The 15,588-nt window shown below is 50.3% G+C and overlaps 1 protein-coding gene across 1 annotated transcript in view; it reads left to right on the forward strand.

The window, feature by feature from the left end:
* LOC127749363 (neuron navigator 2-like) overlaps positions 1-15,588 on the forward strand; it is a 117,422-nt gene that overhangs the window by 70,131 nt on the left and 31,703 nt on the right. Inside the window, exons 2-3 of the mRNA XM_052267321.1 lie at positions 1,526-1,643; positions 4,368-4,420. Coding sequence (XP_052123281.1) covers positions 1,526-1,643; positions 4,368-4,420 — 171 coding nt within the window. The remainder of the gene's footprint in view (positions 1-1,525; positions 1,644-4,367; positions 4,421-15,588) is intronic.

Consider the following 15,588-nt stretch of genomic DNA (forward strand, 5'->3'; position numbering starts at 1 on the left):
CCCCTGCCCGGCTCGCGCCGCGTCGCTTGGTGCTTCCGGTCCCTATGCAGTCGCGCTCCCCGTCCGGAACGGATAAGTGTACAGATCGAGAGGAGAAAATTGGCGGGGGCGTTTACCAGGATCGCCGGCCCCGTCTGGCGCCACATCTGGAAAACTAGATCTTAGATCACAAGCATTGCCTTTTAAAACAAGAAAATATTTAACTTAACTTGAAAGCATTCCCATTCCTTAGCCTTTGGGGGGAAAAATTGGTAGTTTTTATTAGGGAAACATTTCCTTGAATAGATTTTGCACTTTTTGCAAGGATAGTATTTTCTGGGTGAGCTTGCGGCGTTAGGCCGAGCTAGACAGCGCGAGAGCGCCGCGTGGCCCTTCCATAATGACAGCGTTAACGATCGCATGCGCCCTGCCCTGACCTCCACGCACTGCTCGCCACATGTGCAACCTTCATCGCTCGAGAACCATGCCGGCAAAAAAGAATAAAACAAAAAAAAAAGTATTCTATTATTAAAATGATGCATAGCCGTTTGGATTAGATATATCACCGTGTAACTTGCACTGCGGCTAGGTCACACTTCTTCTGACTCACTGAGTTACAACAGTAAAGTTATGGATTGGAGTCACCTGGATCGGGTTACATGATAAATTTCGGACCGATAGGTGAAGCAAAGCAAAGCAAAGTGAGAGTGACATGGAGTGAACGCTCGTGTCTTGGATTAACTTCACCATGGCGGCATGCATTCGCGCGCCTCGCTCGGAGGTGGGCAGCGCGCTTGACGACCACAACGCCACGCTGGCTCGCCAGCACAAGAACATCATCCAGGTAAACAAGGGGACTAACATCTTTACTGTCAACCCCAAACCTAACCAGTTCAAGTGATTCCCAACACAATCTGTCGTCGGCCTGGAGCTGACCCGTAATATTTGATCTCACCCGCTATAACCTAACCCACCATTACGCTGCTCACTTTGATCGCGCAGCCGAGCCTAACCCCATTCGCTGCTGTTCGGCTGCGCGAGCTGCACGTGGAGTGCGTTTACGGCCTGCGATGTGTTTGTTGATCCTCTGTGAGGCCCGCCTTGCAACGCCCCGCTATGTCCCGCCACGCCACGTGGCGTCTAAACATGAAAGCTTATTTTAAAATTCATGCCGAAATGGACAGCGAGTCGAACCCATCTCGGAGGCATGTAGTGGCTAGTGGCTGATGGTTGTAATACTAGGACCCGACTTTCCAATTGCATTGATCTTAAATAGCTCCGCATGAGCCGCTTCTTTTGTGTTTGCTAACCCCGTCTCGTGCCCCATGAGGGGGGTGTGGGATCCCTGCGGGGGGAAATATTTTGAATGGGTCTGGCTTGCTTGGTCCAAAAACAGGAGGTTTCCATGTTCTCGCAATTTCTGTCGTCATTATAGTGATATAACCCAATGACGTTTCTAAGAAAAGAAAATTCCAGTAGGTCTGGAATTTAGGGAAATTCTGAACAGGCCCCTAAAACACCGTCCATCTCTCTATTTGTGTTGCAGATATATTCGGACTGGGCGAACCACTACCTGGAGAAGGCGAAGTGTAAGCGTCGCATCAAAGACCTGCAGGCGGACGTCGCCGACGGCGTGCTGCTTTCGGATGTGGTGGAGGCCGTCAGTGAGTATCAGTAGTTTTGCACTAGACTCTTTGGAAAAGACCCGGTACAGTAGTAGTCCGTGGTGAAGTGGATGATGCATGAAAAAGTGTTGTGCCTGCCACTGGAAGCCCTGCGCTCACTTGTACCTGTCAGGTTCGGGAGGGGCGGCAGGGGGTGGCAGACGGCGCGGGGACCTCGTTCGGTGTTAAATTAATGATAGTTTCCCCGGCGTGACGAGGGTCGCTTGAGCCCCTTGCGATGTAAATGCCCTGGCCGGAAGGAAAAAGTCAACCCTGCCACAGCGGAAGGGGGAGGGGATGATGAGGTCCAGGTCACTGCAACCAAAAAGGCAACAGCCGAAAACTCGGCCAAAGCAGCCTAACTTTTTGTGAGTAAATTTTCTAGTTCCCATGCGGACACAACGTGCTACGTGCTCGGCGTATTTTCGTGAGTGCGCCCTCCTCGCCAGCCGGGTCGGGTGACGGTTGGGGGTTTGTCGGTAAATCACCTGAGGCTCATTAATTCCCACCATCACGCATGATGATGATGATGTGGGCATGTGTTACAGCTGGTCCGCACTCCGCCCTCGTCAGTCTCGTCTTCTCCTCCTTTTTGTTTTGTGTTATTTTTCTGCTGTGCGTAATCATCATCATAAGTTGCAATTCAACGCTCTAATACCGTCCCCCTTACGCAATGTACGCGCGCTCTGAAAATGTGACAAGTGGGTGTGTTACGAAAGAGAATTAATAGAGAACGTGTACTATGTACTCAAGTTTTTATTCGCTTCTCGCAAATAACTCTTACAATTGCATGTTTCATGGTGATTTTCTCTCGTCACCTTCCGAGTCAGCAATGACGTTTTAAACCGGGGGGTGTCATTTCAGTTGGTGGCTGCAGGATTGCCTTGCAGCCTTCTGAACCTGTGTTTACGCCCGTGTGTGTGTGTGTGTGTGTGTGTGTGTGTGTTTAATATGTGGCGAGTGAGTGTGTGCGTCTTTTCGCTAGCTTTGCTCTGTTTGTCGACTAAGAGGGGTGGATAAGACCGCCTTTTGCGGCAAAACCGAAAAAAAGGTCCACGGAGGAGGGAAAAAAACAAACTTGATATCAGGGCAAGGGGAGGTCCTTCGGGGTGAAAGAGGATCAGCGAGAGAGCATGCGGAGAAAAGAGGGGGGGAGGATAGGGAGAGGGTAGGAGAGCACTGAGCAGGTTGCCGCTATCCACGCCTTCCACCTTGAGCTGGCTGACACGCTGCTGCAACCGATAAAACAAAATTGGCCAGATAGAGGAGGAGTTTGGAGATTACTGTAATGCATTGAGATTCTTTGTTGCCATATATACCAAAGCGCTTTTCCCTCCTTTTTAATTCTTGCAGATTTTAGACTCTCCTTCCTTCTCAAGCATCTGCTCAGGCGTCTGCTGTTGCAGTTCGGTACGGTCTGCGGCCAAGTCCTTACGGTGGTCGCCGTGTGGAAGGAAGTGGACTGAAAACATTTTTCTTTATCGGATTTCGTGAGCGAATTGAATCGGATATTGGCCGGCGGGTCGCTGCGCTCGCTGCGCCCTGCGCCCTGCGCCCTGCGCCCCTCGGCGCCTTGTTGCGTTATGCGATGGGGTGTCTTTTCATAAATCTTGTTATTTTCCCATTCATCACGCTCGCATGCATGGCTGCGCTGCATCGCACACCCAATTTGCCGTATATTTTTTCACGTGCCCTTTCCCTTTTTTGGTGATGTAAGTGGATTCTCAGTGCTAGATTGACCATTTCTAGTTTTCCATCCTTCTTTGGAAAAACCTGTGTGAAACATATCCCGTTTCACAGATAACAGATTTGTGTAACTGGTATGCACATTCTAGTGTTCATGGTGGTACACAAGTTTTGGTGTTTGACAGATTTGAATAGTTAAAGTGTTCAAATTGTTGACCACTTTAAAGTGTCCAAAGTTGCAAAATTACTCTTAAACAATTTTCAAATATCCATTCTAATACTTTATGTACTGTGAATAAAAGTTGGAATTTTCCAACAAAATTTCGTCCGAATAGTTTGGAAACACAATTTTCCAGAACCTTGTTGGAAAACAAAATTTCTAGTCCTCCTCTTGGAAATTTCTGAACAATTTGGAAAACAAAAATGGAACCATTTCCCACCAGAAGTAAGATAAGTAACATCAAAAATGACTACCTTCGAATATTGTTATAAAAATGTTAGTCAAACGTTTTTAAGTTCCATAAAGTTCAGAATTTTCTAAACAGTCTCTAGGAAATTGAGTTTCCAAACTGTTTGGATTTCACATTTTACAAGTTGTACGGGGTGCAAATTTTCCAGTTAATTGTTAAGAATATTCCAAAAAACGTTTTACAGTGTGAACAGTGTTGAGCACGTGAAAGTTAGTTGCTCATTTATGTGATCAGTGTTCTTCTTGTGACGTCTGGTCACATTTCAGTTCTTCTAAATCACTGCGTAAGCTTCGGAAACAAAAATCACACGACATGAATGTAATTTTTTAAGAGACCATTAGGTTCCTCGTGAAATTTTAGATGTCGAACTGACGTGCATCAGGTGGGAATTGCAAGCCAAGGGCCCAGCCGACATCAAACTCTAGAAATCGTTGACTTGCATGTGCTTTGCTTCTCTGTGGCATGTGAAATATCGGATTTTTAGTGGGATCGTTGGGTGAATTGCGTTGAGAAGTTGAATCATACTTGACTTCGTTTTATTGATGCATTACTGTTCTTTTTCTTACAGCTGGCCTGAAGGTTCCGGATATCAACAGAAAGCCCAAGAGTTCTTCTCAAATGGTGAGTAAATTTGTTAGTAAAGCGCCCTGACTCCTCTCTGTACTCTCTTTTGCACAGTACAGTCTGCCCGTACCCTGGTCCAGAAGGGTGCAGCAGAGTACAACGGGATCTGGAGGAGAATATCATCCCCGAAACTGCTCTCTAATGTATATCTGAGAGGAGCGTGATGCTTCCATGCGCAATAAATTAATCTGCGATTTCTTGCACGGTTGCGGTGTTATCTCTCCCAGACGTGATGGCACTTGCTTGATTTACTGCTGCAACTCCCCGGCAGCCCTCTGCAACCCCTTCCCCTTCCAACCGCCCACCCTTCGCTTTATGACAACCAAACTAAACGTCTTTTGCGTTACGTTACGCCCTTGTTGAGCACTACAGCTTGATCGATGTCCTCTCCTTGTTATGGCCCGTCTTGACCGCTTGCCTCGGGTAACATAAGCCCCAAAGCCTGGGGCAAGCCACCTTAATTGGAATATATGGGGGGCGTGCATAGCGCAAGTCCCCCCCTCTCTCTCTCTCTCTCTCTCTCTCTCTCTCTCTCTCTCTCTCTCTCTCTCTTTCTCTCTCTTTCTCTCTCTTTCTCTCTTTCTCTCTCTTTCTCTCTTCCTTCCCCACCCTTCTCAGGATGCTGGGCACCATAGTCTCTGATCATAAAGTAGCTCAATTAAGCGACTTTAAGTATCCTCAGAGTGGCCTTCGCTTGTCTTTGGTGCCTAACACTACGACTTTGACTTAAGCTAAGAAAGAAAGACACACGAGAAAAAAAAATAATTTTCCAGATTAATAAACTGACTAAGTTTGCACGGAAAAAAATGGTTGGTCGTGGCAACCGAAAGTCGATCGCCACGACCATTTCTCTCGATAGATACCAGCAGTGTCGACTTTCTGATTGTGACAACCAAGCGGCATAGCTGCAGCAGGTTAGTTGCGACAACCGACGGGTTGATCGTGGCGATCAGAACCGCTAATAGCAGGAATCGAACTTTACTTGGTTGCAGGGTCTGTTTTACACCTCGTGGCTGCAGCTAAAAAGTTGATCGCCGTGATCGATTTGTCGTCTTGAAGGACATACTAAACGGGCGTCAGTTGTTTTGTCTGATTTTTTACTAGAAATTAATATTGAAGTTTGAGATCAAGATCCTGCGATCCACTGAGGTCCGGCAGATATTAAAAATCGACAAGTGTCAACAATCGCCCCAAGACGATTATTTGTCAGACCCTTTTTCAGAGTAGCGGAGGCCTCACCGCGAGGTAACAGAAATATAAGCGTATCTTTTCAAATAATTAACTAATGGTTTTCAATACTCGAAATATAATTTCAAATGGTTGTTATCTTGCCGTAGGAAGGAGTTATTCGCGTAAAATGGTCGCGGGTGAAATGAAATTAAGGAAATAATCATTCCGGGTTGTGAAAGGAGTGCCACGCTGCACGTTATTCTGATTTCTACCGCTAGGTGGCGACAAGGCATAGTGGGCAACCCCTTTTCTCTCGCACGTCCCTGTAGTGATCGTCGACCTAGGTAAACGGCGCCGGGTAGTTACCACGAGCAAGCCACTTGCATGGGCGCAGCCAAGCCAGACTGTAGGGTGGAGTTTGATTGTAGCGACCGAGCAGACCCTACGAAGCGAGTTGTAACACGAGAAGGAACTCAGCCGGCTGCCACTACCAAGCGGTCCGATGCCTACAACCAGTTCAGTCTCAACCAGGACAATCTGGCCACCACGACCAACCCTTTTTTTTCCGTGTGGGATAGTGAAGGAATTCACTTTGGCACCTACGAATTAGCAGTCAGAGACAAGAGTTAGTTCTGACACCGAACCTGGCTGCCGATACGAAATTTTTCAAACCTTTTGTCATTTCTCTACACGTGTCCTATACCGTAACGTCCCAAGACGTCTCTCGCATACTCCACACGTGGGAAGCTGCGAGCGAGCGCGGGGTATCGCCGCCGTTCCGAGGTCTTGCGAGGCGCGGAGTACGGGCGTCCATGTGGTGTGTGTGTGCGGCGTTACGTTGCCTACGTTCATGAATGAACTAGGCAATGTTACAAAGAGACTGATCCTTAAGCTTCATCTCCCCGATCTCTTCGGAGATGGTCAGGGAGGGTTGAGGGAGTGGGGGATAAGACTCGAGGTTTCAGGGGCATAGATTTGCGAACGAATTTTCGATATTCTTGAGGTCTTTATCCGTTTTATAACGAAAACTACCCTACGATTCACATTTCAAGGGCGTAAACGCTGATTTAAACTGAAACCTAAACCTAATCTGGACACATGAACTCTACCCGAATCTCTCTGAAGAGGTGGGTGAGTGTCCTCGAAGCTTTATTAAATATAGCAATAAGCGATGTTTCTCTTCTGATCTGTGAATTCCATGTTGTGAGTTATAAAACCCATTTACTCAGCTCTCGCGTCGTTTTCGATGTGTACCGTAGTTCTACAATGCTATCCCTATTCGCAGGACGTTCAGACTGCAATACAATATACTAACAAGTGTGCAAAATTTGCACTCCACCGCACCGTTTTAAAAGTTCAAACGTACAACCTAGGTAGACGCCACGAAGTGTCTAGAAAATGCACACTTGAACTTAAACGTCAGTTGACGTACAAAATTAAACACTTGTTTTATCAGTGTAGGATCACACTGTTTTTCAAACTAGGTAGATGTACGCCAGACCCTTCTCGCGTAACACGCTTCCCGATACCTCACGAAACACTGTTACGCTGCAACGCTCCTGGCATACATCTACCGAGGCCAGCGGCGCTGATTCGGGCAAAAGACAGAGTCGTAAATAGGCCTTTGGCCCCAAAAGCCATACAAATTTGGTCCATAGGGTTTTATTTGGACGAGTTTCCCCACTGGAGACCATCAAATATCTGAGGAAAGACATTTAAATGTTTTGGGGCCATTTCCGTGTGGAAAACTTCCTCTGGCGCCTAAACGGTTAGAAATGGAAAATAAACGGATAAAACTTCGTTTTTGGGGGGTTTACTTTGACGAGTTGCCCTATAGTTAACCATGAAACATTATTTCAAACTTATTTGCAATATTTTCCAAATGCTCGAATGCTCGAACAATTTTTGAGCAAGAAGGCTCAAAATCATAAGCTATCTCAGCTTATTATCAGCTTTATGTAGACCATTTCTTTTTCATGTCGCTTTTTGTCCCTTTGAAAAATTTACTTGACCTAAGAACCCATTTTCTGGGAGCGTATTTTGTGGTGACCGACCCTCCACACTCGCCTGGTCCCGCGCTGCCGCCGGCACGCTGGCCTTTACGAGGCGTAAACGCGCTCTGGAAGGTGCCAAAAGCCGGCGATCGTGTGAGATATTGAGACTAGCCGGCTCAGGCCCTGCCGTGGGCTCCGCCGTGCGGTCCACCTCCCGGCCGGGACCGAGCTGTTCAACGGCCGCACCGACAGATTTTTATACCTTGTCAGGAGAATTTATGTGGCCCTTCGCCTACAGGCCGTCGCCGTGAAGGCGGTCTGCAGCGGGCGCGGGGAGGGTGAGGAGGAGCGCATTGGGCGCGGAGTATGTCTGGAGGGGTTCGAGGGGTATGTCCCGATCCGGGGCGGCCTTCCCTGAAGACACGACTTCTTGTTCCGAACACGCTGGAGCCTCCGAGGGGGAAACGACTACGAGATCTCGTCTACTATCGGGATTATTCTAGAGTACTCACCCTTGGTTACATCTAAGTCAATCCTGGATTATCCTTGGACCATCGCCGGATTACCCTCGATTACCCCTGAATTGATTACCCGCGGAGTATCCCTGATTGAAGCAGGCAGTGTCTAGTTAATATTACTTAAGTCGTTTCCTCCTCGGGAACCACAGTATCCTCTGGCCGTATGTGGCTGTGCCTGGGGAGTGATACGTCAGCTTACTTGACCTGAAGGCGGCGGAGGGCGGCCATTTCCTATGCACCTGCGTGCATCGACGGGCACGTTTGCGTTCGGCGGTCCGTCTGACGGCTTCGTGTGACTCAGCGGTGAGGTTGTCGGACGCAGGGCGCAGCGAGCGTGCTGGGGCGTGCAGGAGGGGCGTGCCGGGTGCGCCACGGGTCGGACGGCACGCCCGGCACGCCCCTGCGCCTCGCCGCACCACGCCCCGCCACACCACACCACGCCCCACCGCACCTGACAATGGCGGTGTCTCCTTGAGGTGGGTTACAGCAGTGAAGGCTACCGCACCGCTGCCGTGTGCCAAAGGGTGGACCTCGACGTCTTGAACGGCTTTTCTCTTCAGTCAGCTTTCTTCGCACTGTTCAATGACGTACTTCGGTTCTCATTTTGTCGTGTGGGGAAAGGCCTAAGATAGAGGTGGTGGGGCTCGTCAAATGACTGGTCAAATGAATGGTTAGCAAAAATGTTGAGGATTATCTGAAACCTGGGCTGCTATCTGATCGATTGGATCGACAGATCAATAATAATAACAACAACAAGAAGCGATATATGAAACGGGTTCGTTGCGGCCAGCAGCGAACGTTGCTTCCATGTGCGGTGAACGGTGCTTCACTTTTTGTTATTTCTTTTATCGTGATTGTTAACTTTTCCGTGGCGGTGTAAAAGTCCGCCCGCCTTCCACCGGGTCTTTGCACCCGCCCCTCCGGAATGAATGAAAAAAGCCAAATCAACTTTATGGCTAGTTTTTATCGACTCCTACAATGGTGTAAAGTCCGACGTGTGTTGTCGCCGCGTGCGTTTTTGAATGGGCGCGCCGCGCGCTCGCCGACGACAGCGCGGTGACTCCGACAGGAAAGAAGGAGAAAGAGCATTTGCATAAGAGGGCTTTGTTTTGCGATAAATCCATGCTGATTTTACTTTGTGATGAGCCAAAGGGCATTCCCTCCAATCTTTTTCTCGTTCGTTTTGCCTGAGCTTGCGTGCGTCAGTTGACTCAATAGGGAAGTCGCGGACTGCCTATTGTTTGCATGAAATGAAGAATCTCCTGAAAAGGTCAACCGCGTTACATTTATTATTATTATTATTATTATTAATATTATTATTATTATTATTATTATTATTATTATTATTATTATTATTATTATTATTATTACCGTCGGGAATTGGATAACAGCGACGTCTTCCTTCGCTGAGCAGCGGTGTCGGCGCGGGCTTTGGCGATGATCGGCGAGGCGTAGCGTGGCGGCGACTCTGCCTGGAATGTCTTCATGTTGTCGGGGATCGGCGACTCTGTTGGCTCCTCAGACCACACGCACCAGCTCGTTACACGCGCACCCGCCGCGCCGCCACCGCCGCCCTCCTCCTCCTCGGGGCCCTCCGGTGACACGAGCATCGCCTTCCTAATCCTCGCGTAAGCGTCGATGCCCTGTTCAGTTACAGCCTCGTGACTTGGCACGGTCAGCGACAGCGATATGTGGCGCCTTGCCACGGAGATAATTCCAGCATGCGAGCTTACGAATTTAAAGACTTTGTTACAGTGCGAAAATAACGTCGTCACTCTGTCAATTCAAATGCGTACATTGTATACTTTAAATAAAGCGTACATGGTCATACGCATTTATAAAAGCGTACATGGCATGTACACATTAATTAAAGTATACATGTCATGTACGCTGTATTTAAAGTATACACTGTTCGCATTTGAATTGACAGAGAGTATGTTATTTCACGAAAACTGCCCTTTCTATTGTTTTTTCCAAATTTTGCAGGTGATGAGGTGAATACGGGTGAATAGGTTGTGTGCAGAATCTTCACAATGAAATGAGTCCTTGCTCTACGACCTCTGCCACCCCATAGTTTTCCACATGATTAATGAATGGCTCTTTCAATGACTTGTCGATTTCGCAACAAAAACTCTCCGCGTGAATCCAATTAGCTGCATCGCCCTCACGCCCCTTTTTCTCCTCGCTTACTTCTTCACGCTTCTCTGAAATCATTAGGATACGAAAGAAGGTTGTGATGCTCTGTTATAGCATTCGGCGATAGCGCAATCAGCGAATCACTTTCATCGCAGACGGAGTTACGCACGCTCTTGTGCGAAAATGCTGCACGTGTTTGCAATGGCAAAATAGAGAATGCCAATGTACGCGAGGTACCCAAGTAGTGTGCGACTTTCTCCAAAGTTAACTTACGTCTTGGAGAGAAATAGTAATAACTTGACCCTGATTAATAATATTGCCAAACTGTTAAAAGCTTACGGTGAATTTCACCTTAAGCTACAGTAAATGGCACCGTAAGCTACGGTAAATATAACTGTAAGGTACGGTGAATCAGGGAAATCACTGTAACTTACAGCGATATTCACCGTAAGCTTTTAACAGTGCATTTAGTTTCACTAATGCGAATGCCGACAGTGTTGATATGGTTTGCATCGCATATGTGCGCGCTGACCTGCCTCACGCGCCGGTCTCTGTGGAGGTCGCGCACAGTCCGGGACTTATTTGGGCACCGAAAGTCGGCGCTGATGCAGCTGCCACCACAGCTGCTACCACAGCTGCAGCTGCTGGTGTGGTGCACGGTGCACGCCACATTGTGAAGCCCAGTATGCAACTGCGCTCGATGGACAGACGGCAGCAGACTGTCGTGAGCAAAACGAAAGCGAAAGAAGCGCAAACGACTAAGAAAAACGGCTCGTAGTTGTGTGCAGTGTACGACGCAATGTCATGATGCGATCTGCCGACGCTCGATCACCTGGTCCAGATGGGAAGCGCTCGGTCGTGCGCTGCGTGTTCCGCGGAGGACAGGTGAACAATGCACCCGCAGCCGTCAGACATGGAGTAAAGTGTCCTGACGTGTTCAGCGCGCGCCTCGCCACGCCACGCCGCATAAGGACCCTATTGAGATCGTCCTGTGAATAATGTCCGTAATGAAAGAGTGTCGCCGCCCCACTTGCTGAAGGCGTCTCGCGGCACCGCCCTCTCTCTCTCCCTTGCTCTCTCTCTTTCTCGGGAACAATTGTCGCCGACGGTACGGTACAGTACGGATGATGAGTTCGTGTTGATGTCACTTCGTCGTATTGTCATCAAAATAACTGATGATATTTTGTTTGACTGACGCGACGGATTTCTTGAGTTTGAGAGCAATACCCGCGGGCAGCTTTTCTGACCAAACAGACCGTCTATGTTTTTGGAACCGTCTAAAACTGAATCGGGTGATATTTCGCGTAACAGGCTTCACACCACCGGCCGGTGGCGGCTGAGCTGAGTTGGTGATGTCAGCGGTGACGTGTCCATGGCGTGACACTTGGCTCGTCGAGCTTGTCCGTTCCACGAAGCTTGGAGCGCCGCCCATGGCTGAGCTGTTGAGACTTATTGTCATGTTTAATCCAAGGGAGCCGCGTGAGAGATCATTGAATCCAGTCGCAGGCGGGGCGGGCGGCGGCCAGGCAGCATCAAGCACCGCTTCCAGCGAAACGCAGGGACGGTGCCAAATCGTGGCGGGACGGGTCGCGACACCTCTCTCCGTCTCTCTCTGTCTCTCTCTCTCTCTCTCTCTCTCTCTCTCTCTCTCTCTCTCTCTCTCTGTCTTTTCTCTCTGGCGCGCGCGGGCGTCTCGCGCCGGTTCCCAGGGACTTCGAGGACAGTAAATATCCGACATTACGAGCTCTTGAGGGTGGGTCCTGCCGCTCTTGTGCCGAACAGGGACTACCCACCTGACGAGAAGGAGAGAGGGGGGGGGGGGGCTCCCGCTGAGATCCCTGCCGCGCACAATGACGCCCAGGGGTGCCACCCGCATGCCCAGAACCACTACTTGTGTGTCTGTGGTTTTACATTCGCTTAGAGCTCGAGAACTACATTTCTGCGAATATAGCTGCCGATGTTTATGATTGGTTATGAATGAATGAAACGGACTCTCTTGTCCCCAGTGGAACTGACCTTCACGCGTTGCGAATTTGACTAAAACTCTTGGGGATACGTTTTTGTCTAAATTATTATTGTATTATCATCACTATTTCCTTGAATATTTCGGGCATTCGTCTAGATAGAACCGCTCACGCGCGAAGCTGCTGTCACACGCTCCAATGTGTTCTCTTTTACAGAACGAATGACATAATTTATAGACGACCCCCCATGTGTGTGGGAGAGGGCGGTGCAGCGAAGAAGAAGATGAAGAAGGGCGGATTTCTGGAGTACGTGTGTGTGAGTGGAGTGTGTGTGTCACCACAAGCATATTGTTGTGCATCGTATAAATAATAACAATAAAGGCGGGCGACACTGCCGATCGTGCGCGCCCCTCTTTTGTTGTTCGGTTGTATGAGAGGGGGCGGAGCCTTGGGGCAACGGGAGGTTTCTGGAGCTCTCCCTCATTTGGGCCCTGCCCCCCCCCCTCTCCCCTCTCCATTTTTTCCACCAGTGGCACGCACACATACACATGCACGCACACGCACGCTTCCTAAAGGGATCGCTCCATTTGTTTACCTCCTCGGGTTAAGCAGGATCGTTTCCCTTCCTCGCGGGGCAAAATAATCGATCTCTCGCTAAATCAGGCGCGCGCGGGGGCGTCGCGGGTGAACGGAATCGATCTCATGTGAGGTGAGGCCGTCGCTCTTGCCATCATCGCTTCGTCTCGCCTCTCCCTCCCTCTCTCTCTCTCTCTCTCTCTCTCTCTCTCTCTCTCTCTCTCTCTCTCTCTGTGTGTTACACACTGAGCCGGATGCCAGCGGTTCAAACATCACGGTGATGCGCACTTTTCTCCCTTTGGTCCTCACGCGATAGGTAAAGGCCCCGCTGCGGACGCAGCAGCCGCCTGCAGCGAGAGAGAGACGGAGGACGACCGCTATTCCCTCTTTCTCTCTCTGTCTGCCCCGCGAGGCGATCCGTGGCGGTGATGTGATGATGATCAAACTCGGTTAAAATCGCCTGCTCGGCTCCGAAGGCCGACTATGGAGAAAATTGAAGTTTGGGCGGAGAGAGGCGAAGAGAGGGGAAAGGGTAAGGGGGAGGGGCGGGCCGCTACGCGCCGCCACGCCCCGTGTTGTGGCGCGGGGGCCGGGGGCCGGGCCGGCAGGCAGGCAGTCTGCGCCGAGCTGCCGGCCGCAGAGGACGTCGTGAGCAGCGTGAGCGCGCCCGCGAGCGCCATCAGCTGATCGGCCGCCGTCACCTCGCCGTCGAGCAGGGCGTGCGTCCTGGAGGTGTCGCGACCTCCGCGCGGGCCCACGGAGTGACTCCCAGTGAATCTCCTCTAGTGCTCTCCAGCGGTGTGACTCAGCCCAGGCTGTTTGGGTTGACCCTTTTCTCTCTCCCTCCCGCCGTTATGCCCGCGGGTGGAGGAGCGGTCGAAACGGCCCACGGCCGGAGCATGCGCTCGTAAAGGTGGTCATAAGTGCGCCGACGTGTGTGCGCGTGTGTGTGTGTGTACGTGCGCGCGTGTGTGTGTTTGAATGTGCTGTTTGTGAACGGATAACGCACCACTACATGTCGTTCGCAGTAACATGCTGCCTGGTGGACGACTCCTGCGGTGACTGGTGAGTTTCGCGATGCTGTCTAGCGTGACGATCACCCCAAAGAGCGGGGCGCACTGCGCACCGCGACATCTGAGTATGTGTTTCGTTGTTTGCGCGATACGGTTTGTTCGCACTCGCTGACTCACATACCATAGAGTAATACTCTTTTGCGGTGTTTTTAAAGTTACAGACGCCAGAATACTAAATTGAAAACGTTGCTGCACTAAAAATCCGAGTGTAGGAATGTCGCACACCTGCAGGTGTGTAAAAAAATCACTCGCTTTGTAGGTGAGGGACAAAATATACACACACCTGTAGGTGTACAACAAAATATTTGCATACTAGTAGGTGAGCGAATAAAAATTCATACACTTGGAAAGGTAGCCATTCACTTACCCCACGTGTGTGAAGAGTCAGTCACACATCTGCAGGTGTTCGTTCGACATTCGTACACTTGGATTTCCTGAGGCCTAGAACTGGCCGGTCGGTGTAACGTCGATAGTTACAGTTTGGTTACGGTTTGTTCGTTCAAGAAAACTTAGTTGAATCAAAGTTTTTTTTAAACGTTTACAATCTGAATTTGTAAGCTTACCATACGAGCTTACGACATTATTTATCATGGAAAATTTCCGCTGCGAAAATTGCTCACAATTTGCACGCTGTTTGTCATGCTTGGCGGATGCACTGGTGCGCCCGTTGGGCCTGCTCCTTCGGCCTTGACCGTGAGAGGGACAGGACAGCGCCGTGCACTCCCACAAACCGCTCTCTCACACTCGCCCAATCGGCACCCACAACCTGTTCGCCGGTTTATTTTTCGCCAGGTCTTATCTGTCCCGCCCTCTGCCAGCCTCCCCGCTGTTTCACTCCTGGCCGCTGCTGCTATATGCGGTCATACTCTCTCTCTCTCTCTCTCTCTCTCTCTCTCTCTCTCTCTCTCATGTATAACGGTCCCACCGCACCCAGACGCCTCCCTGATTGGCCCGCGGGGCCTTACTGAATTCACATAGTCTTGTTTTGGTACCAGAGAGTTTAAGAAGACTTCCGATGAACTCGCGCCTCACGCGGGGCAAGTGTGTTGTTGTTCACACCCATACCTTCAGGTGGTCGGCCTGAACTTGCACACTAACGGAGGTGCTCGCCGACCTGATGGATGGATTCGTCTTATTTTGACCGTAAATAAGAAAATGCTTGTTGCAAGGGAAACCGCGCAGTCATCTTGCGGCTCGCGAGGTTGGAGAGGAGGAGGGGGAGGGGAGGGATGCAATCTCCCAACATCCAAGCAATGACCCACTTGGGGGCAAGTGCGCGGCGCCCGAGTGTTGTCGGGTTCAAACACCCCTCCCTCTTATTCTTTATTATCCTCTTTTTTCGTCTCTGCCGTCTCGCTCGGCCGGTGGCAGTAAAATATCGGTTCTCGCGCGTCAGAATCGTGTGGCCCTGTCCGTGTCGCCGTGTTGACAGACGGGAGGAGGTGGTGGGTACTGAACCTGCCGGCGGACCTGAGTAAACTTCACGGGCGTGGGGCTGTGGCGGGGCGGGACGGGGCGTGCTGCGAAGACGCAACAGGCAGGTGATCCTCAGGCCGTCCTGTCCGACGTTCGTCGCCCGCCGCACCGTGCCGTCCGGTTTTATGAAGTCGGTCAATATTGTCCAGGAAATGAGACCGTTGTCGCCCGATTGGTCCATCCTCTTCCCTCGCTGAAAAGCTCTCCTTATAACGTAAATAAGGACCTCCCCCCTTTAGCGCCGCAGCCCCCCCCCCC

Source organism: Frankliniella occidentalis, unplaced genomic scaffold (assembly GCF_000697945.3).
Source record: "Frankliniella occidentalis isolate FOCC.00 unplaced genomic scaffold, Focc_3.1 Scaffold50, whole genome shotgun sequence".
NCBI lineage: Eukaryota > Metazoa > Arthropoda > Insecta > Thysanoptera > Thripidae > Frankliniella > Frankliniella occidentalis.